The sequence below is a fragment of the Biomphalaria glabrata genome, chromosome 1, assembly GCF_947242115.1.
Source record: "Biomphalaria glabrata chromosome 1, xgBioGlab47.1, whole genome shotgun sequence".
Lineage (NCBI taxonomy): Eukaryota > Metazoa > Mollusca > Gastropoda > Planorbidae > Biomphalaria > Biomphalaria glabrata.
Genome location: NC_074711.1, coordinates 60921782 through 60944420, shown reverse-complemented (window position 1 = coordinate 60944420; position 22639 = coordinate 60921782). Strand labels below are relative to the sequence as shown.

The 22639-nt window shown below is 33.5% G+C and overlaps 2 protein-coding genes across 7 annotated transcripts in view; one reads left to right on the top strand and one right to left on the bottom strand.

Annotated features, from left to right (window-relative positions):
- LOC106069462 (uncharacterized) overlaps nt 1–22639 on the top strand; it is a 38427-nt gene that overhangs the window by 385 nt on the left and 15403 nt on the right. The gene's annotated exons all lie outside the window — the stretch shown is intronic.
- The window catches only part of LOC106069449 (tubulin monoglutamylase TTLL4-like), a 32886-nt gene that overhangs the window by 9275 nt on the left and 972 nt on the right, over nt 1–22639 (bottom strand). For 3 of the 6 annotated variants that reach the window (XM_056005729.1, XM_056005699.1, XM_056005708.1), the window contains exons 2-16: nt 20049–21039; nt 18051–19284; nt 16381–16469; nt 15272–15463; nt 14301–14411; nt 13975–14051; nt 13213–13407; nt 5406–5488; nt 5065–5193; nt 4795–4917; nt 4139–4237; nt 3866–4000; nt 3567–3701; nt 2048–2159; nt 1000–1071 (exon numbers count right to left, since the gene is read on the bottom strand). In XM_056005729.1, the coding sequence (XP_055861704.1) occupies nt 1000–1071; nt 2048–2159; nt 3567–3701; nt 3866–4000; nt 4139–4237; nt 4795–4917; nt 5065–5193; nt 5406–5488; nt 13213–13407; nt 13975–14051; nt 14301–14411; nt 15272–15463; nt 16381–16469; nt 18051–19284; nt 20049–20964 (3702 nt within the window). In that variant the 5' untranslated portion in view covers nt 20965–21039. The remainder of the gene's footprint in view (nt 1–999; nt 1072–2047; nt 2160–3566; nt 3702–3865; nt 4001–4138; nt 4238–4794; nt 4918–5064; nt 5194–5405; nt 5489–13212; nt 13408–13974; nt 14052–14300; nt 14412–15271; nt 15464–16380; nt 16470–18050; nt 19285–20048; nt 21040–22639) is intronic. The other 3 variants (XM_056005715.1, XM_056005736.1, XM_056005722.1) reach the window with 3 other exon arrangements.

Genomic DNA, 22639 nt, shown 5'->3' with positions numbered 1-22639 from the left:
TTTCTTTTACAAATATATATTTTATAAATAAGTTATAACTAACTGGCTAGTATGGTTACACAAAACTGCCTTGTATTAGAAGATGTGCCATACATAACATACATGGCAGTAACCATACATGTAAAAAACTATTTTTATTTAGGAAATCTATTGAAAAATAAATGTCTTAATCTTCATATTCATCATGGCAGTAAAGCTTGATCTCAAAAGATATAATTCATTTCACGTCTCCATTGTAATTTTTTTTGCACAGATTAAATGAACTTAGTTTCAAATATGTAATAATATTCTGTGGCATTCAGCCAGAATAAATGGTTACCTGAATAACTTAAGAAGATCAAGTTGAAATTTTGCGCAATTATTCATTGTACCTAACAAGACATGAATCAATAAAGAAGATTAAACTATAAGTTGATTAATTATGAATGATTAATTATTGTTTGATATTGAAATAAGGGGAATAAATGCTACTTAATGAGATATGTGGATATATATACAGATCTATTCCCCTTATTACGTTTTGACATGTTCGTTCACCCACTTGCCATTCTCGGATCAAGTTGAAATCTTGCATAATTATTCATAGTTGACAATACACGAATCAATTCAAAAAATTAACCAAATAGTTAATGAATTAGTAATAATTAATTAATTCTGTTTTATGTAGCATAAAGGGAGTTAAACCATCCCATTTTCAGATAGGTGGCAGGAATTAGTGGCCCTTTCCCTTAGATAAGCTTTGTTTTTAAAAAGTAAAATCTTTTTCTTTTGCCTATTTAATGTAATACATTTTTTATTATGCTTTAATTAATCTTTTTCCTTTTTTTCTCTTTTTGCACTTAGTAAACAGTAAATTTAAACATATTTATATAAATACAAAAATGATATCTAATTTTGAAAAAAGAGAGAATTAAAAAAGAATAATGGTTTCAAAACTTGTGAATGTAAAAATAAACTGTAAAAATGGAAATTACAACAGAATGCTTAATTATTACACACTATGTGATGTTTCATCACAAATGCTTCCACAATGCTGTTTTTATTCACAGCTAACAATGACAAATATGGTAGCTAAAAGAAATAAAATTCTTTATTTAATTTTAAAGCACAAAAAATTATATGAAATACTACCAATTCTTCAAGCCAAAATATTTTATCAGAATTTTCATTAGATAAAAAATTCATTATGAGCCAAAACAATTATCTTATCTTATATATTACAGATGTTACTTCAAAAAAGAAGACAATTACATCCCACACATTTCACGTGTTAATCTAGTTGTGCATGTTAATCAACGACTTAAAGTTGTTGGTTTTCCTGGCTGATTCAGGCAACCCATTCTATTCTCTAATGGCACTAGAGAAGAATGAGAACTTGCACAAATTTGTTCTAGCATATGTAATAAGAAATGTGCCTCTATCTTTACGTCTTTCTGAGTATTTCATTAGGTTTTGTTTTTATGTGTTTTTCATTTGTGACTTAAACAAAAGTTTTTACTATAACTAAAAATGTATAAGTTTGTATTGTTTGCAAAATTGTAGTACATCTAATGAAGATGGAAATTATTGAATTAGAAGCTTTTAGTTTTCTAGAACAATTAGGAATAGATTTGTTTTATTATAATTTATATAAGGAATAGGGCAAAAGACAGAGAGGAATGGAGAAAGACGAATCTTGCATGGTGCCCCAATGGTCCAACAGACTAAGGTATATGTAAAGGTAAAAGGTAAGGTTATTCATTAATCTAGTTTACTAGTGCACCCAAAATGTGAATGCAAGATGAGGCTTTTCCTAACAAGTTTTTGGGGTAGCTCACTTATTTGTCAGGAGTAAAATGCTGTCTTGAGCAGCAAAGTTGTAGAGGGTGAAAGTGATAGAAGTAAAAAGGATGTTATTCAAAAGTGCAAATGATTTATACCTATGTAGTATTAGCTGATGCATTCCACTTAAATTAATAAATTTTAGAATAACAAAATGGCTTTTATAGCCTAAAAATATAAGCAGTTCTTGAACAAAGCTTTTAAATTGCTAAAGCAATGACAATACCTCATCTTGAAATTTTTGACAGAAATAAGCATGTTTGGCACGCTCGTCTGGTGACAGCTGAGTTGTAAACAGCCGCTTGTCCATACAGAATTTGTTTGGTGGAGCATATTTACTGAAATAGATTAAACATTTCACAAAAACCTTGAATAAAGCAGTGGTTTAGTACAACATTAGAACAACATTTTTATTTTCACAGATTTAAACAAAAAATGTAAGGCCTTCTTCAATTTTCAAAATGTCTGAATATCTAAAAAAAAAAAAAAAATTTTATGTAGCGCTACTTTTATGTTTATAGCATGATCAGAGTGCTATGGTCCAATCTCATTTGTGGACCAGTGGGGAGGGGTATCTAGGAGAAGGTTTTCAATGCTGCGCTCAGTAAACACAACTCTGCTCAAGTCGGGTGTCGAACCCCAAGCCAAGGTCAAGCGTACTTAGCCTCTTGACCTTGCTTCCCAATCTACATTATTCATTGTTCAATAGACGTATGGATTTCAAAACCAAAAAAAAATATTTTAATGTTCATTAAATGAAATAGTGATGAGGAATTATAAATTGATAGACACAATTCATCATCATCATCATCAAACTCCATTAGAGTGAGGGCTTAAGAGGCTCAAATCCTCTCTTGCAAAAGCCCTGGACAGAAACCCTGCTGTCTTGCGTAGTGCATAAATGTTGCCATACAGGTCGAGAATTTTGGGTTTCCCAGACCTGTTGAGACGGAGATCAGCAAGTCTGGGGCAGTCAAACAGAATATGAGGCACGGTTTCCTCTTCTTCCCCGCAGCGGGGGCACCATGAATCAAAATTTGGCTATAGCCACGAGAAATATGAGCCAACAGGACAGTGGCCTGTCCTGCACTGTGCTATAATAGCTTGCTCAGGCCTGGACAGCCTCCACCACGGGGAAGTGCGGTCCCAGACTCCATGGGCTTTTTGGGACTTGTCCCAGCACTCAAACCACTTTTCCATTTCTGTTTTTTGTTTTATAGCCAGATAGACACAATTAGTATTCGCTAAATATTGGAAAATATCTTTAAAAAAAATAAAGGAAACTATTTAATTTTTAAATTAAAGAAATTATTTTAAATAACTGCACAATGGAACTTTACTCAAATTCCAGTTTTTTCTTTATATAATCCTGATCAAAACTCTGGAAACTACCCTTTGTAAGAACAATTATATATTTGTGACACTATCAGCTCAAGACAACAATCGGCTGTGGTGTGAGAAAAAAAACAATTACACAAAAGAGATAAGTCTCAGTGTATTCAGAATTTGTAAAGTTATGATTTATTTCATATCTTACTCCAGACAGTTATGTACATTTCCTTTAGCCTGGAATTTAAGACCTTCCATAAACAAACTTAAATTTAGGTCAAGATATAGTAAAAAGGTAACCACTATTCAACATTGACCAATATATAATCTTACTGCTTGAAATAATTAGTTTGCTTTATAAAAAGTCAGTCTAAAGAACAAATAACTATTCTGATATATGAAAATAATTTAGTTACCCAAGGTCTATTTCTGATGAAGTAGAATTTGGGTGAGTATCTCTAGCATCAGGCAATCTAAGTCCAGCTATATTCATCATATCTTTAATCAGTCCACTTTTGATGTCCACATCAAGCTTTGAATTGGAATGCAAGCTGTTGATAAATAACTTAGTGTTAGAAAATCTAAGTCAAAATAAAATTTCAATTTCCAATTAAGTTATATCAGCATCCCTAAAATTTATATTTTGATATTTTATTTCAAACTTGAAATAATATGCAACTAAAAAAAAGCATGACAATAAACACTTTAAAACTACCTTGGAGAGATATTAACTTCTAAAATCCAAGGTTTGCAGTTCTCATCTAACAAGACATCAAACCCAAAAAGTTCATGGCAGCAATATCTACTATGAAGATTTGCTTTTGTTGTGCTGTTGATGGATGAGTCTCCACTGGAAATTAATATAAAAGTAAAAATATTATTACAACAACAAAGTATTTGATCTAATAATATCAAAGGAATTGTTTGATTGTATTTTATATTTATATTTTATATAAAGGAATACACTGTGAAGGAAAAATTCAATTACCTAATGATCGTTTTAATGATGAGATCTTTAATGGTATTCCAGACAGCAGTAGTGTTGACTCCACGTTGTTTTAAATAATCCCACAATGATTTCAGACTCCTACAATGCAAAGAGCATCACTAATATAGAAAATTGGTTACAGAAAGAAAAAAAAAGAAAAGATATAAATTTTGTTCTTAATTTATGTCTAACTTTATTGGAATAAATAAGAAAGTTTTAAGAAATAATTTTTTAGGAAAATAAAGCTCAGTGTCCAACTATAATTTCAATTACAAAATTATTTAATCAAGAAACTAACAATTTTGATGTTTTTATTTTCTATGATGTAAATCTTAACCCCCTGTAACAATTTTTTTTACTGAACATAACAATCTAAATTACTGAACATAATCTAAATTACTGAACATAATCTAAATTACTGAACATAACAATCTAAATTACTGAACATAATCTAAATTACTGAACATAACAATCTAAATTACTGAACATAATCTAAATTACTGAACATAACAATCTAAATTACTGAACATAACAATCTAAATTACTGAACATAACAATTTAAAAACATTAAAAGTTTTATTTTAGATAAGAAACAGGTACTTTATTTAGATTACGTTTTGTTTTTTTTTTGGTTCATATTCACTTATTTCACTTACCATTTGTGACCTTCACAGTTGCCAGTATTAGAGTTGCTAACATACTGTGTATTTTTCTTGTTGACACTGTAGTTAGTCAAGTGGATGAATCTATTACTGAGTGATTTTGTGGAAGATGAATACCTGAAATAAAAGAAAATGTTGAACATCCCCCCTCCTTGTTGTTACATGAACTACTTTGTCAGCACTTCATTGGCTTAAATGCTATTGCTGTATAACATAACATAGAAATAAACATTTTACAAGTTTAATTATTTAGAATATTCTTACTTGCTAGAGGCAAAACGAGCTAATCCATCATTATAAACATAAAGTCGTAGGGGATCATATGAGCTGACATAGACATAAATTCTCATATCAAATTTGCTGCCATTGATAAGATATGGACTGTGGATATACCTGAAAAAGAATTCATGTCTATTTCAGAAGTACTTATAAATATTTTGACTATTTTTCATTGTTTTGTCAACCAACAAAAATAAGCTGTTATATAACAAAGTGTGCATGATTTCAGATAATTAATGTATTTTTCAAAATTATTTCTAAGCAAAATGAAGTTTCATAAGGGTGTGTATAATAAAGAATTGTTTTCTCATTTCATTTCAACTTACTTCTGAACTATTACTGGTCGTTTTCTAGGAACTTGAGACCACTTACTGATTACTCTAATACCTTGACCTCTGGCTGATGCTGGCTATAGAGAGAAACAAACAATATTTGTATGTTTCTTAGTCATTATAATATAGTGGCTTAGCTAGGGTTGGGGGAGGAGGTCTAAAATCAAAAGTTCCCAAGTCCACACTTGAAGAGGGCCCCCAAATGAATGTCCTAAATTATTTTTTTTAATAAAATACTAAATATTAGACCACTGCCATGTAATCTTGCTATCCATGTGGAGTCAAAAGTACTAGACATCATTGATCTAGATGATGTTATAGATACCTTTGCTGCACAGAAAGCATGATGTGAGGCGATATGAATTGAGATTTGTCACTTGTGCATTATCTCGCCAATAAACAATGGTTTTAGTTATTAAAAGAGTCTAAATGATTATTTTTTGTTCATTTTATTTTTGTATTGTACCAATTGGAATTTAGACTTATTTATTAATTAAATACATTATCTCATGTCATGATGTTGAATGTCAAAATGCAGGAGCCCCTAAAAAGGTCAAACCCTCCACCGACCCCCTAAATTCTTAGCTACGCCACTGTTATAATAGGACGCAATGTTTATAAATCAGTAGTTCTTACCACACTTCTGTATGGCTCTGAGACCTGAGTGCTTTATCAAAAGCATTTAAGGCTCCTCGAACACTTCCAGTAAAAGTGCCTTCACTCCATAATGGGCATATGCTGGAAAGACTACATACAAACAAATATGTTCTGCTGGAGGCCAGTGTGGACAGTATAGAAGCACTTTTCTTCTTCTTCATCGTTCTCATTGTTATGTTGGAGTGTTCATATGACTAGACCAATACATGAGATGAACTGCGCAGTGGTTTCCAAATCAGGGAGCTTGAGACGAACCGTTTTAGCTCACTTGAGGTATCACTCAGGTCTAAGCATTTAATTAATTTATTTACTCGCTATTAATCATCAATTTTATTAATTTAGCCAATCAAGCGCTAAAAACACAGCCACCACCCCTCCAATCCAACCCCACCCCTTTGGCATCGATGTCACATTTTACTATCCCCACTTTGACACGTGTCACACTAGACTCTTGACAAGATTACACTCCCTCCATCTATCGTGGCAAACATCCATTGACCCCCCCCTTTTCCGGGAGCGGCTGGTCACTTCAAAGTACCCTTTCAACTTAACGCCTCGGGCAACGCTGTTCGTCTAGCACTAGCCATTATCAAGGTATAATCTCCCTTGATTTTGGCCGAGCTCCGATAATCTCCCCTTCATAATTCACCTGACCACCTGGGCTGATTTCCTGGACTTTCAACTCGCGCCTTCGCGCAATGTCTATCTCCCGGAAACTCTCGTCACGGTCAAGCGTGGACCCCCTTTGTCAAAGACGTCAAATAGTCTAGACCACCTTTGCACCTATCTCCCGTCACTCACCCCCCCCCTTCTATCCACGTGTATATGGACAGACTTCATCGTCCGATCTCATTCACGCTGGAGAGCCCACAGGGAGCACATCTAACTATTGCTTGAGCTCTAGACTATTTTCATTCCCTTATTTCACTTTGGATTGGTGGTATGTAACTTTGTAAAGTGCTTGAGAACCATTTTACTTAGTAATGTATATATATATTTGTGCATTTATTACTACATTATTTGTGTACATATTTGTGCATTCTTATCATGGATAATGTAAGTAGATTACTGTATACTTATATTTTATATCATGACTTTGTGGCTAAATGTTCAAGCCATCTGGACTAGATTCTATTAACAATTCTTACCAGATGTATTTAGCTCTTTAACTATTATTAATTTAACTCGGATATATTAGCGCTCGGCACGAGCCCTCAATGTATTATCATTGATTAATTCCTTGGCAGGGAATTATCAAGACACTTATGTAAACATGTCTTATTACTGAGTATGTATTTACTTATGCTCTGTTTACTTATGTGAGAGCATGGGCGAGTATCAGACGTTGATCTCCCCTTCCCCTTTCATCTCATTTATCTTAGTAATGCATGTACTTGCTATTCACCGTGATTGGTGAGCGTCACTTATATAACTTATCATATATCACTTGTTACTGTTTGTTATTTCCCTTTATGGGAGTCCCCATTATTATTGTTATCTCCCTTGATGGGACACTATATTCATTTGTTAGGTCCCTTTGATAATTATGAAACTAGCTTATAGTTTCTATACATCAGTCTGAAGATGTCCTTCACGGAAAGGCATCTACCTCCCAGTGTTATCATTATGGCTAAACCAACGCATACATCATATCGTTGCAGCTTTTATCTATAGGCTACATCCGCCTGAAATCTTAGCAACCTAAAGCTGATAGCAGATTTGCTGGCACCAGATCTGTAGACATCAGACCTACTCATCCTTCAAGAGTCCAAGTAACAACGCTAGCCACAGACTCGTCACTGGCTTAACTGATTGGTAGACGCAGCTTAGCTCTGCAACCATACAAGTTGGACTGCACATGGAGCCTGGATCCACTACGCCAGCCCACCAGCAGACAGCATCAGTATCAGCCACACCAGTCTCACCAGTGCAGCACCAGACCAAAAGCTAAGCAACCAGCCTAATGACACTCAGGCCACTTGGTTCTAATATCTGATGATGATAGTCCTATATATGTAAATAAGCTAGATCCCATACTAGCAACTGTACAGCATTTCACCTTTCATTATCTTATTTTGTATAATAAACTGTACATAAGTTTACATCTAAATATAGTATTTGTTGCCTGCATTATAACGCTGTGCTTGTAGTTTATATGTGCAAGTAAGGATTCTCAAACTATAAAATCCCCTAGACACCCAAAACGGCCAATATCTTAATCCGACTTGTCACAGAGCTCTCCATATAGTTTTCTTTCTATTGGGGTGATTTGGGGCCAATGTCTTATACGGGCCTCTTGGTAGAGGGAGCAGTTTTGGAGGACGTGGTCGGCATGGGCAGATTTCACTGGTTCCAATTTTGAGCTTCTGGAACATGTGTTGTCGCATTCTGTTGTGTCCGGTCCTGAGTCGAAAGATTAGACGTTGGTCTTGTCGGGATAGCTTATAGTAAGCATCATCTTTCTTGTGATTTGGATGGGAGCTCGTCCATTTCTCATTTATTTTATCTGCAATTAATTTCTTCATTTCTTCTGGATAGAGTGCAGAGTTTACTTGCGAGTTTGTTCTCCCACTCTTGGCGAGTGTGTCAGCCTTCTCATTTCCTGCTAGTTGTATGTGAGCTGGTATCCATTAAATAACAGTTTTTTTTGCTGTTGTGGTTGAGCTTTGTGAGTGCTGTTCTGAGGTTTTTAATATAAGGGGAATCAGAGTTTTGGAGGGTTGTTTTTGCGTCTGTTAGAAAGACAATCTGACTGTGAGGGGAACTTGGATGATTTGCTAGCATGGTAGCAGCTAGTGCTAGTGCTTCCCTTTCTGCTCTGTGACTGTCAGAGAGCTCTCCAGTTGCAAAGGATTTTTCTAGTTTTCCTCCATCTGGCCATTCGATAAGTATTCCAGCTCCTCCATTTGTGGTGGCTTTATGGGATGAGCCATCCGTGTAAACTCTGATCCACTGATTGCTAGGGTAATTGGTATGTAGAAAACAGTTCACTATTTCCTTGAGCTCTGTTGGTCTGTAATCAGATTTTCTTTTTATGTTTTCAATATGGTCCCTTATAGTAGGAAGAGGGCTTTCGTCCCAGGGTGGAGATTCATTATAGTGTATCGAGGATTCCAGAGTAATTTTCAAGTTGGTGTTTCTTTTTTAGGTTTAGAGATTCCTGTATGAAATTGGTCCTTTTGAGACGTTTTTTTGTGCCAGTTTTGTGGATTTTTGTTCTGAGTGGGTGCCTCTCCAAGGTTTCCAATTTAGTGAATTGGGAAAGGATTTTTATTTCTCTTCTTTCATCCAGAGAGATCAGGGCAGCGGTTTCCTCCATAGCTCTTATGGGTGTTGTTTTGATTGCTCCTGTCATTATCCTTAGACCAATATTTTGAACCTTGTCTATTTTTCTTAGGTTGGTTTGGGCTGCTGAGCCCCATGCTGTGGCTCCATATTCTAGTACAGGTCTTACATAACTGGTATAGGTCTTTTTCAGGATGTTGTGATTAGCTCCCCAATCTGTGCCAGCTAATTTTTTCAAGAGGGATAGTCTCTGGATGCCTTTACTCTGTGTTTTATCTATTTGTTTTTTCCAGGTTAGTCTCGGGTCATAGGTGACTCCAAGATAAGTAGGGCTGTCATTTTTTTCTAAAGCTTCCTTATCTAATGTTAATTTTATTGTTTGTTGTTTTGTTGACAGTGAGAATATGGTATATGTTGTCTTTTTTGTGTTAATCGACATGCCCCAGTCTTTGGACCAATTATTGAGTTTATCAAGAGCATCTTGTAATCGAAATTTCGATGTTCCTACATATTCTTCTGTGCTAATTAAGGCAAGGTCATCGGCATACATGCTGCTCTTAACTTTTTTGGGTAGGTTTTGATTTAGATCGTTTATGAATATTAGGAAAAGTGTTGGGGATAGGACTCCTCCTTGGGGGACACCATTTTTTATACCCACTGTGTGGCTTCTTTGTCCTTGCATGCAAACTAAGGCTTTTCTATTATTTAGGTATTCCTTTATCCAGTTGTACATTCTGTGGGATATGTGATGCTGGATTAGCTTGAGCAGGAGACCTTGTTCCCAGACTTTGTCAAATGCTTTTTCTAAGTCAACCCACACAATTGTTGTTGGTTTCTTTTCTTGAAAGCCGTCTGCTATTTCTTGTGTGATGAAGGCAATTTGATCTTCTGTTGATCTGCCTTTTCTAAAGCCAGCCTGGGCTTCAGTGAGTAGGTTATTTGACTCAAGGATCCATGTCAGCCTTCTATTTATCACTCTTTCCATCAGTTTGCAAGTACAGCTAGTGAGGCTGATGGGACGGTAGCTATCCAGTTTATTTCTTGGCTTGCCGTTCTTTAGTATAGGGATCATAATGGCTTTTTTCCAGATGTTTGGAATTCTGCCAGATTTCCAGCTAGCATTGAATAATTGTAGCAGTTTTCTTTTGGCTTGAGGACCCAAGTGAAGAAGCATGTCATTTGATATTTTGTCTGGGCCCGGGGCTTGTTTTGGTTTGAGGACTTTTAGGGATTCATCTAGTTCCTTCATTTTAAGATTAGTGGTCATTCCCAAGGAGTAAGCTGGATTGTTTTCTTTAAATTTATCTTGGATTTCTGAGTTTACATCTTTATTTCTACTTTCATTAATTTGTATTTGTCCTACGCTTTGGAAAAACTTAATGAATTCATTTGCTGCTTCTTGGCCTTTCAGGGGTTTGTTGTCCTTTTCTATTACTATAGGAGTTGTTCTGTTTTCTTCCTGGTTGAGACATTTGGCTATACGCCAGAGTTTGTGGTTAGAATATTTACTAAAAACATCTCAGAAATCCAGGGAAATGATTGCAAAAAGCGAGTATAGGGCGCTCTAACTCTAAACCCGGGTAGATGAAACCCGTTAGCTAGGGATAGCAGTTCATCTAGGAGAGAAAACTCCGAAAATAAACACCTGCTGCCTTGCAGATGATCTTGGATGATCAAAGGCTATGGGAGCACACCCAGAAAGAAAAGCAGGCTGAAGTCGGAGTCAATGGGCCTCCTGGCGCATAACACATTGACACGCAACCTCATAGAAGCACTAATTACCACTCAATAGCTGCACTGGGTCGGACACTTATCCAGTATGGAAGACAACCACCACATGCTAAATGCAATGTTCTTAGTTGAGCTTAAAGGAGGATGCTGTAACAAGTGCCCCCTGTAAGCACAATAAAGATCAACTCACTGGCATAGAGAAAGTAGCTGGCAGCAGTTTGACTCTAAAAGAGACAGTTGGAGAGCTTTCACAAAGGCTACAGGAACCATATTTAAGACCCAAAGAAAAGCCCTAATTGAAGACAGTTCAGAGGACAAAAAGAAAATTAAAATAGACTGCCAGCGGACAACAGCTTTTTCTGCAAGATATGTGGAAAAATATGCAGGTCACAACTGGGTTTACATATTAATGTGAAACACTGCACTCATCCTTAATCTTTGGAATTGAAGATATTGCCATTATAATAGGAAAATAATTAATTAGTAAAAAAAAACTACTCTGAAATATGTTTTATGATAATGTACATAAACAGGACCAGTAGCTGAGTAGTAAAGCGCTTGGTTTCTGAACCGGGGGTCCTGGGTTCAAATCCTGGTGAAGACACGGATTTTTTTATATTTCAGGATCTTTGGGCGCCTCTGAGTTCACCCAACTCTAATGAGTACCTGACATTAGTTGGGGAAAAGTATAGGCGGATGGTCGTTGTGCTGGCCACATGACACCCTAGTAAACTGTAGGCCACAGAAACAGATGACCTTTACATCATCTGCCTTATATACCACAAGGTCTGAAAGGGGAACTTACTTTACATAAATGGAAATATGTTTTTATCAATTTGTGTACTATTTTTTATTGAACATAAATTGATAAATTTGTCTTTTGTAATAATGTTCTGAGCTTTTAGTATTAAATAAATTGGTAAATTGGTGATGTAGGCAAAGTTTAAATGAAATGTAGTTTCTAGGTTTCATTTGAAAATATAGATTTCCCAAACCCTAACCCTTATTTGATATCAAACAAAATTTTAATTAATTACCAATAATTAATTTACTAATTGTAGATTTTTGTTTTTATTGATCCATGTTTTGTTAGATACAATAAATAATTAATTAAAGTATCAACTTGATCTGAGAATGCTTGAGGGAGAAATAGCATTAACAATTATTTAAGATTTCAAAGGTTGTCTTGGCTTGGAGGTGTCAATGGCGTAAGCTTCCATTGTCTATAAAATACTTTTAAAGGCACGCGTCTCAGATAGTCTCCGACAACTAAGCCCACAAAACTGCTCTTACAAACAGGTGAAGGGGTGAAGGTGGATACCTGGCACCACAAAACCCGAGCTTCGGGCAGATGGAGCTTGTCAACCTAGGAGAGGGGTACTCTGACTTCAAACCCTCACTGCCTTGTGGTACTAAGGCTTCAGAAGAAAACCTCAAGGAAAAATCAGGAGTGAAGCCCATTAGGCGTTGGGAGAAACAAAGGTTTCAAAGGGCACTAAACCCATTAAATTTAGTCATATCAGTCAATTCTTAAGGATTAGTTCCCCTTGTTGGTGTCAAACTAAATAATTAATTGTATAATTTGTTACTTTTTTTTATTGATTCATGTCTTTATCAATTGTGCACAGTTTCTACTTGGTCTGAGAATGGGTGCAAAATAATTTGTACAAACATTTTACTAGACAGACAGACAGAGTGAGTTGTTATAATCTTTGTAAAAAAAGTGTCAACATTTTCTTCCATAAAATAGAGAGCTATAAACTCAGCCTCATTAGCAAGGTTGTTGGGTTTTTTTTTATTGTTTTTTTTTACCAGGAGATAAAAATGATATTTTTGAAGCTTTTACCTATTATATCAAAATTATAGAAGTTAATATTGATCTTAAGTTAAATTAGGTTCAGTTTTTTCTATGAGCTAAGATAGTTTACAAAAACTAATATGAATCAGTGTCCTTGCTGCTTTACAATGAGGCACTGTGGAGTTGTTAAAAACTAACATTAGGGTTCTATAGGGTACATTTTAGCTAGGGCAAAGCAAATAAGCAAAATTTTGAAATCAATGATTTGCATTAAAAATTTATAGTAAAGAAAACTGACTAACTAATTGAGGTTACTAGATCACTACTTACAGGTTTAACAATCCATTTCTGTTTTCCTGATCCCTCCTCCCAGATTCTCTTCAACAGCTTATTGTCTGTAGGCAAGACAAAAGTTTGAGGGAAAAAGTTGAATTCCTTTTTGCCAAAGTGAGCCTGCATCCTTGAGAGATTACGCCAAAGTTTGTCTTTACGTCCAATGTTGAAAGATCCTGGAAAGTGGTTCAGCTAAAGAAAGATCATTTAGTCATTAATAAGAGAACAAAGATCAATGAAAACAAGAGAGGTTAAGAAAAGTATAAATAAGTTTTTCAAAGCATATAACATACATTTATAAGTTTTAAAAATAGAATTTTCTCAATAAAAACATTTTCATATTTTTTTTTTTGCCATTTATTTTGCATTGTAAAACTAATTGTTGGCTGAATGTCATTTTTTTTAAATGACAGCATCATAAAATTTATAAAAAAATCTAATAGTATAAAAAAAATGTTTTTAGTCTTGATTCCCCCCCCCCCCCCCCACACACACACATTAAAAATTATATTAGCAATAATCTGATTTATATAGCACCATTAACAAATACAGTACAGGCATAAAGTTTGAACAACAATTGGTGACATAGCATTAAAGGCACTTTTTTATTCCATATGCTAGGACAAATTCATTCGTCCCTTGTGCTATTAAAGCATTGAATGGATTGCCTGAATCAACCAAATGACTAAGCAGAGTTAAGTCTCTAATTAACAAGCATGACTGTTTATTTAGAAATTTTATTACAAAGATAAACTGTACCTTTTGAAAATCTCTGAGTTGCTTAAAGCACTGAGCTTTCATGTGTTTGCCAAAACATCCCATCCATTCATAATTTTCTAGATGCAGAATTTTAAATATTATGACTTATAAAATCTCAATTTATGCATAATTTAATATTTTGTAATCACCAACAGTAAATTTTAAAATGTCAAAGAATCATTTCTAACATACACAACAAAAAAGTAATTTCAAAAGTGAGTTAAAAATCTGTGCTTCAAAACTATATATTTCCTAATCATACAAATTGCTTTTTAATAACAAAAAAAAAAAAACTAAAAAAAAAGTAACTTAAAAAAAACACTTACTTTTTGTAATTCTAAAGCCTATCCGACCAATAGCAGTTTTAACAACAATTGGTGTTATAGGGCTAAGTTTCCATTTTAGCAACTTTCTGAGTTCCCAGGGTAAAGTCTCAGCTAAAAAATATACAATGAAGATGATTTTAAAACATTAATCGTACAAACAAAATCAAAATGTTATGATAAAATTTACTTTAAATGGTCAAAATATTCAGATTATATTTTGGCTTTTTTTTTGGTGTCTGAAAAAACAAAATGATCCTTTTTAAAAACAGGGTTGCATTGCAATCTATAAATCCTTTATACAATATTGTTTGAAATGAAGTTCACATTATTTATGACAAATATCTTTCCTTGTATATTTTCAGAGGCTTGGTAGCTGGATGGTAAGGAACTTGGCTTTACTTTTTTGTGGAACATGATACTATGCCAACATATTTGATTTGTAAAGAAAGACAGCAACAAATAAATGGCATAATAAAGCAAATATGACGACATTCTTGGTTTGAGCAGCGAATAAAAGATTGTTAAAGTATGCCAAGACATTGGAAGATTGAAGGGAATATTGACCAAAAAGACAAGAAAATGAGTCGGTAGTAAAGCTAGCTACAATGTTGCTCATATTTTAGGTAGATAAATAAAATCATTTTCAGCCCGTGAAAAAAAAAAAAAAATGAATTTCAAATATCCCATTAAATAATGAAGAACTGGATCTATGGTTTCAAATCAGATAGTTTCAGGTCAATTTGATTTTGTTTTTGTAGGCCTATGTTTTCATTCTTGTGGCCCGCGACAAAAGTGTCAAAGATTAAAATTAACCGCAGGTTGATATAGAACAAAAGAAGTTTGAGTGATACTAAGGAAAGAAGTATACAATGAAGGAAGGAGTTAGCTATTGAGTTAGCTATTGAGACTGATCAAAACTAGTCTATGGATCAAAGCTAGTAAAGGATGCAAATAAAAAATGTTTTTCTTACCTTTTTCTCCTTCCTCTACAAAGTTCAGTGTAGGTGGGATGTTTTTAAAAAGACTAAATATAAAGGCAGGTTTGATAACAACACTGTTGGAAGAGACTGACTTAAGAGTTTGACTTTTGGTTTCTTGGATTGTTGTTATAACAGGTTGTCTAGTAGGGCTTGTGCTTCTAGTGGAGTAGGACTCAGATCCTGCTAGAGAATAAATAAAGAAAACATTCATTTCTTTAATATTACTTTCTTTTTAGTAAGCAACATATCTGCCACTTTATGTTAATTTAATACATACTCGCAGCTTGCAACTTGCATTAGAAATGACAGTTAGCTTTATATATATATATATATATATATATATATATATATATATATATATATATATATATATATATATATATATATACTTAATGGACGCAGACAGAAAAACAGACAGATAGAAAGTAAGAGAGATAGATATCATCAAACCATTAAAATCAAATGTATCTATATGATAAACTTAATTCAATACATATTGCTTTTTAAAATGTACTTAAGTTTGAAAGGAAAAAAGATTCACACTAGTTTTCTGATGTGAATGTTATTTTGGTAAGAGTTATTGAAATAATTAGGTGAATGTCAACTCTTAAGCTGCCTCCCCTCTAAGGTTATACAGTACAAATGCTTTCATCTTATCTTATCCTATATAATACAGACGTTACTTCAAAAAAGAAGATGATTACGTCCTACGGGTCATGCATTCAGTCATGCATATTAACCAATGACTTAATTTCTGCCAAGTCACTGGTTTTCCTGGCTAGCTCAGGCAACCCATTCCATGCTATAATAGCTCTAGGGAAGAAGGAGCATTTGTACAAATTTGTCCTGGCATATGGGACGAGGAATGTGCCTTTATATGCTTTCATGAATGGTATGATGTAACAGAGCGCAGACAGCATGAATGCTAGTCACCATTTTTATGAATCTAGTTTTTAAACATTCTTCAAATATTAATTTTTACAGTTTTATTATTAATTTTAAACTATGGCCATCAATTCACTATTTTTATTCTAGATATTCCACACTGTATCCCAAGTAGCATTTGAAAGCTAAAGAGCAATAGTCATTTCAAGACTCACCATCAGAACTATTTGCCTCATAGTAAGACTCTAAAGCTTCTTCTTCTCCATCTTCATCACTACTCTCTCCATCACCAAGTTGTCTCTCTCTAAAATAGTAACAAAGTACAAATAGTGAAATATTAATATCAGACCTGCCTACCAAAAAAAATCCAAATGCGTAACGCTGATGGTCAAAATGCGTATTTTGGAACCAGAATGCGTAACACTTACGAGATCCACTACTTTGTCATATATATATATATAATATTAGATCTAGATGTCATGTTTAAATCTACAATCTAAATCTAGATCAATACGACAATAGAGATGATATCTAGACTAGATCTATGTCTATATAATGAATATAATCTACTCCAGACCTAGATCTGGGCTCGAGAGTGTTACCGATGCCGTGGATCCGCTACAAACGTAGGTCTACTCCAAACTTTCGTAAGCCTACCTTCATCCTTGATCTATTCTATACTAAGAATCTAGTCTAGATCGAGACTAGATGGTAGTAGATGTTATCGATCTAGATCTAATCAATCTAAATCATACTACAACTAAATTGGATCTAGATTGTTGAGAAATGTAGAGAATCATGACTAACGACTTAACGTAATGACTAGCTAGATCTATTCCTGTATAACAAGCTTTCTAGATCTAGAATCCAGATCTAGACTAGATATCTACAATGTCACTCAATGTGTTTTGAATCGATAGCACTTCGATATTTTTTTCTATACAAATGAATACAGGAATCAGGGATTCAACATAATTAATTTCTACTAATGAACTTACAAAAAAAAAGTCACGTTGGTGTATCAGCTAACTGACGGTACCAACCCGCCACTCCCTCACTCTCGCGTTCTTCATTTCTAGACTAAATCTAATTGCTTTTAAGAACCAATCAACGTATAGATCTGGACACAATGTGTTCCCCCACCTTTTCTGTCCCCCCCCGGCCAACAAAACGGCTTAGCGTGACCTCCGTGACCGCTCGTAAGCTAGTCAAGAGAGGGGGGAAAAAAAGGATACGAAAAGCGTAACGCGACGGGTTCAATGCGTATTTGCGTACTGACGGTCATTTTTGGGAGATTTTGCGTAACGAATACGCATTTTGCGTAACGGTAGGCAGGTCTGTAATATATTTGCTACAAATGATGTTTGGATTTTCTCATTTATTAAAAAATTATGCTCATTTGATTTTTACAAAATTAAAACTAGATATAAATTAGGATATGCTAGTAAACAAAATTTATACATTTTAAAAAATCAACAGATCAGCAAGGGTTGTATTGCATGTGTATGCTATTAGCCATTCCATACATTTCCACCAACTAATTTATTCACTATAGTCACCCAGCAACACCCCAATTAATAAAAAACATTGTAAATAAACTAACATTATGTCTTCACAAAATTAAAATATATATTTTTTTAATTTGTATAATTTTTTTATCAATCAATTACCGTAACTGTTTTTTTTTTTTTTTTTTTTTTTAAGTCTTAAGAGTGTTAATATTAAAGTATTCTTACATTATGGAATTCATCAGTGTTAGTGCTGCAATGTGTTGTTTTTTTTAATGTTTTTCATTAAACTTGTATTCTATTTTTTACAAGCCACCACTCTCAGCAGACTATAATAATTATAAAATAAAAGGTTTTAGTTCTTAATTAGTACTCACTCAGATGGAGAAAATTCACTGGCATTATCTGCTTCTGAATCTGTACCATAGTTACTGTTGACTTCCTCATTGTCACTTTGTACTTGGTTATTTTTGTTATCGATAATATTTTTGGATTCTTCTAGGATTGTTCTTGCTGACACTGGCCTGCCCTCTGTAGACTCATTATCCTTATTCATACAATCTTCTTCAGCATTAGGAAAAGATTTCTGTTTAATGATGCTAAATCGTTTTAACTTTTTAAATTCTTCTGATTGTGTCTGGTCCACAGTCTTTTGTTGTTCTTGTGCTAGTTTCAGAAAATGAGTCCTGGATACAAATTGTTGAGGGTTAATGTCAGATTGAGGTGGAGTCACTTTGGTACTTAAATCTTGTGACTTAAGTTGATTATCATATCTTGAAAATTTCTGATCTTGAGGTGCCATTATATTTAAGTCTTTTTTAACTAACTTTGCTTCAATTTGGTTGTAAGTAGGATTAATTTTAGTTTCTGTAACTGGCTGTTTTATATTTTGAATGTTAGTATTGATCATTTTTGAAGAAATTTTGGTTTGCTGTTGCATGGAAGCATTTTGTTCTCTATAATTCATTACCATGGGAACTTGAATTTCAGTATTATTTTTTTTTCCTAAGCTATAGTGAGCATAATCATTTGTCACTGATTTAGCATGTGGGGGATAAAAACTAGTGCTTTCTCTGGATGAAGGCCTTGAATGCTGCACATATGTAGACCTCTGTTTTATCTGCTGTTGAACTGTATCATTTTTGGACTTTAACTGATCCTGAAGAAGTTTCAGTTGTTGATCATTGTACAGAAAATCATCTTGGCTAGTTAATTTTGCTGCCATTTTAGTAAGGTGATCCTTATCTTTTAAATGAGACTTTGCTTGTTGACTATAAAAGCTGTAGCTTTCATTATGATTAGCGTTGCTCTCATTGGAGAAAGTTGTTTGGTGGATCGAAACAAGATCTTTTGAAAGAAAGCTGACCTGCTGAGGTATACTGTCGACTGTTGGCCGTAGGTGTTTATGACTAGAAACTATTGGTCTTTCTGACAATAACTGATTATGTGCTGAAGAAGTTGTTAAATATTTTTTTTCTACAGCTATTAGATGTTTGTTGTCTTTTTCTAGTAGATAAAACTTCTCTATCTTTTCAACAGCATCAGTAACACTCTTCAGATTCATTTCTTCTTTATTTACACCTGCTGTACTTTTTTGGATAAGTGATTTTCCTATAAGAGAATAAATTGCAGAAACTTATTTTACTGAGAAAGAGTGAATTTGATTTTAAAAATGTCAAAATGAAACCTAAATTTTTAAATTATTGTTATAATTTTGAAAATGTTTCAGTATTGCTTGACACATTATTCAGACATTGTTACTCAAGGATAATATAATAAAGAAAAAGGCTAATATAATAAAGAAAAACAATTTTGAGCTACACTCTTAAAATACTATAAGAAGAAAATTCATTCTCTATCTGGGGGGGCAAGTCATATGCAAAGGAATGGTGTCCCTATACTCTTTAGTTGTCTTACTTTCTCTCATACATTTTCCCCACATCTAAACCTAATTAACCACTTTTCCCAACTCTATAAATTTTGAAAAAATGAGAAACAAATACTAAGTTAAAAAAAAATGATATCATCGTTTTGTTTTGCTTCTCAGTGAATAATGGAAAGAGAGATTTTACTCATTTAACATGTGATTCTGTCTTTCTTCCTTAATAACATGGAAGTTGTCACTTGCGTGAGATGTATTCAAGTTTTTTTTTTAATATAAAAATTATTTAAAAAAAAAAAATAATAGAAATAAAAGTAAAAAAAAAATATAATAACAAAGGACCTGCAAATCAATTATTGTACAAATAAATTGCTAACAGCAGATAAATATAATGTTAAAAAAAAAAACAGGTACAGATTTATTTTTTTTTCTATCCTTGTTGGGTGGATTTTTTTTATAAATGTTAATGAGTAACCGAGTTCAGAGTGATTACCTGTAATGGCTTTGATGTTTTCATGATGGCTTGAGTGAAAAGAATCAACATTAGAATCAGTTATTGGTTTCCCACCTGAAGATTTCTCACAAGGGATTTCTGCCATTTTCTGAATGTCAGCATAATTTATGTCATGGGGTTTGAAGACTAAGCTTGATGGCTTACAATCTTCTTTTGTCTGCAATGGCATGCTAGATGCTAAATATGAGTTATTATGAGGCTGCTGCATCTGGTGGATAGCATCAGGATGTTGAATTTGTAGTTCCAAAGCATTCAGTGGAATGCTAGAGGCAAAGTAAAACATTGTTTCAAGGACTTGTTTATTTAAATATTTTTTATCAATGGGTGAGGTCTGACCAACTTTTTGAGACACATTTTGCAGCTGTAACTTACCACCATCTGGAGCATCAAAGCCCTCAAGATTTTTTTCTTTGTTACTGTTAGCAGGTCTTAAAAACAAATTTCTTTTAAAATTTTGTTGAGGGACAGCAGGTGATGTGTACAACGGTACTGATGTAGAATAATTAGAATTGTTATCACTTAATATATTTTGAACATCAATGGCACTAACAGGTTTGGAAAAAGGATTCAAAAAAGAAGATGTTCTTTTAGATCTCTGCAATGTTTGTGTTTCTGAGAGTGTCTGTTTTGAAGTATCACCATTTTCACAATTAAGAATCTGGCATGGGGTGATTATCTTACCATTGTTATTTTGAGTACAGATCAAATTATGTTCTTCCTTTAAACTGTTTGAAGCATTATTCTTTAAGGTTGGTCGACTAATTTGCTGTCGGAGAGGTAATTGTTTTTTCAGAGCTATATCATCTGAGTCGGGTGTAGCTTTAGTTGTGATTGTTGATTCTTCATAAAAAGCCTTTTCTCTATTTAAAAGACCTCGAGTAACATCAAGATTCATTGCTAAATGTTCTCACAGTGACTTTAAGTAACATGAATGTTAAAAGGAGTCATCCATCATGATTGAGCATCACACCTACAAAAAAAACTTGATATTAGTTTAAGTAAAAACTATAAGTATGTAAGTCATAGACATATAAAGTAAAACAAATTTCATTTTTTCAGTAGTTCTCATCTTATTATATTTTAGGTGGTCGACATTACAGAGGTGCCCCACGGAAACACTTTAAAGACCATCTTAGGCGCCAACTTGCTCTAACTGACATATAAGAGAGGGTACCTGGTTGCAGGTGGCTTCAGAATGAGACAGCTAAAGGTCACTTATAAAGGCTGATAGATTTGCGACCAAAAGAAAATCTGCTGCCGAGGACAGATGTAGATGGCGAAAAGAAAACCTTAATCGACCACCGGCGGACTATGGTTATTTGTAGGTCACAGCTGCATACTGCATTTCTCCTAGGACTTGAAGACAAGCCCTATTATTATATTCGTGGTTTATCTTAAAACCTTCAAATATTACCAGCAGAATAAATATAATACTCCTTCTGCGCAAGATCTTTTCAACTAGCATATTACAAACTTTTAAATGAGTTGATTCTTTTTTTTTAAATTGTCTTTCAAGTATTTAAGTTTCAAAGATTGTTTCTTACATTAGGGATTTCAAGGTAGTGTAGGACATACAAAAATTTGGGCTAAAAATGTCTAGGGTATTGTCTAGAAACTTACCTAATTTTGATATTTCAAATCTTTTTTGTTACCAATATTATTACGGTACGATCTTATGTTATACAATTAAAGAAGAAAATTACTGACAAGAATGTTTAATTTTCTAAGCTAACTACGTCTCATTCTAAGTGAGACAAAATAGTTTGCAGCTGGTTTTTTTTTTAGTGAAAACCAGTTGTCTACTGCTTCTTCTTTTCTGAACACAAAAGTACAGATACTGTAATGTATAAATAGGAAATTAAGTTTTTTTTAAACTTGTTTTTGTTCTAAAGTATTTTAAAATATTTTAAGATTTTTTTTATCACTTTAATTTTCAAGTTTTTTATAAATTGTTCGTTGTTCTTAAGAATTATCTCTCTTTGCTTTTGAGTTAATCATGATATTTTTTAACCTGAAATAGTAGTGAATAGGTTAATGTTGCCTAAAAATGCTTGACTAAAATTAGATCTAGATCATGTAGAAATTATGTGATATATATATATAGATACAATATAGATCTAATTGTATATAATAATGGCAGATTGATGTGGACTAATGCGACAATTGGAAACATTTTGTGTCCATAGACAATCTGTTCTACATCTGTATTAGTAAAAAACTATTGTATTTTTTATTGATAATGAAACTAAAATTTCTCTTCTTATGTTTAGTTTTTATCAATTGCATTCAATAAAATAAGAATTTACAATATTTCTAGAGGGTATATTAGGGGTGCACCGGATAGTACTTTTTGATATGACCGGATAGTAAAATATGAGCCGGATCCCTACATGTCTTGAAAATAGCTTGTGTTGCTGAGCATTTTGCAAAACTGTTAAATAATATATTTAGTTAATAGTTGGAATCTGAAGCATCATAGGTCAACATTTATTGTTTTAGATTAATTAATTTGCAGTAAACGATATTTTTTAACAGCTCTTAGATCTTATATAACTGTAGATTTAAACATA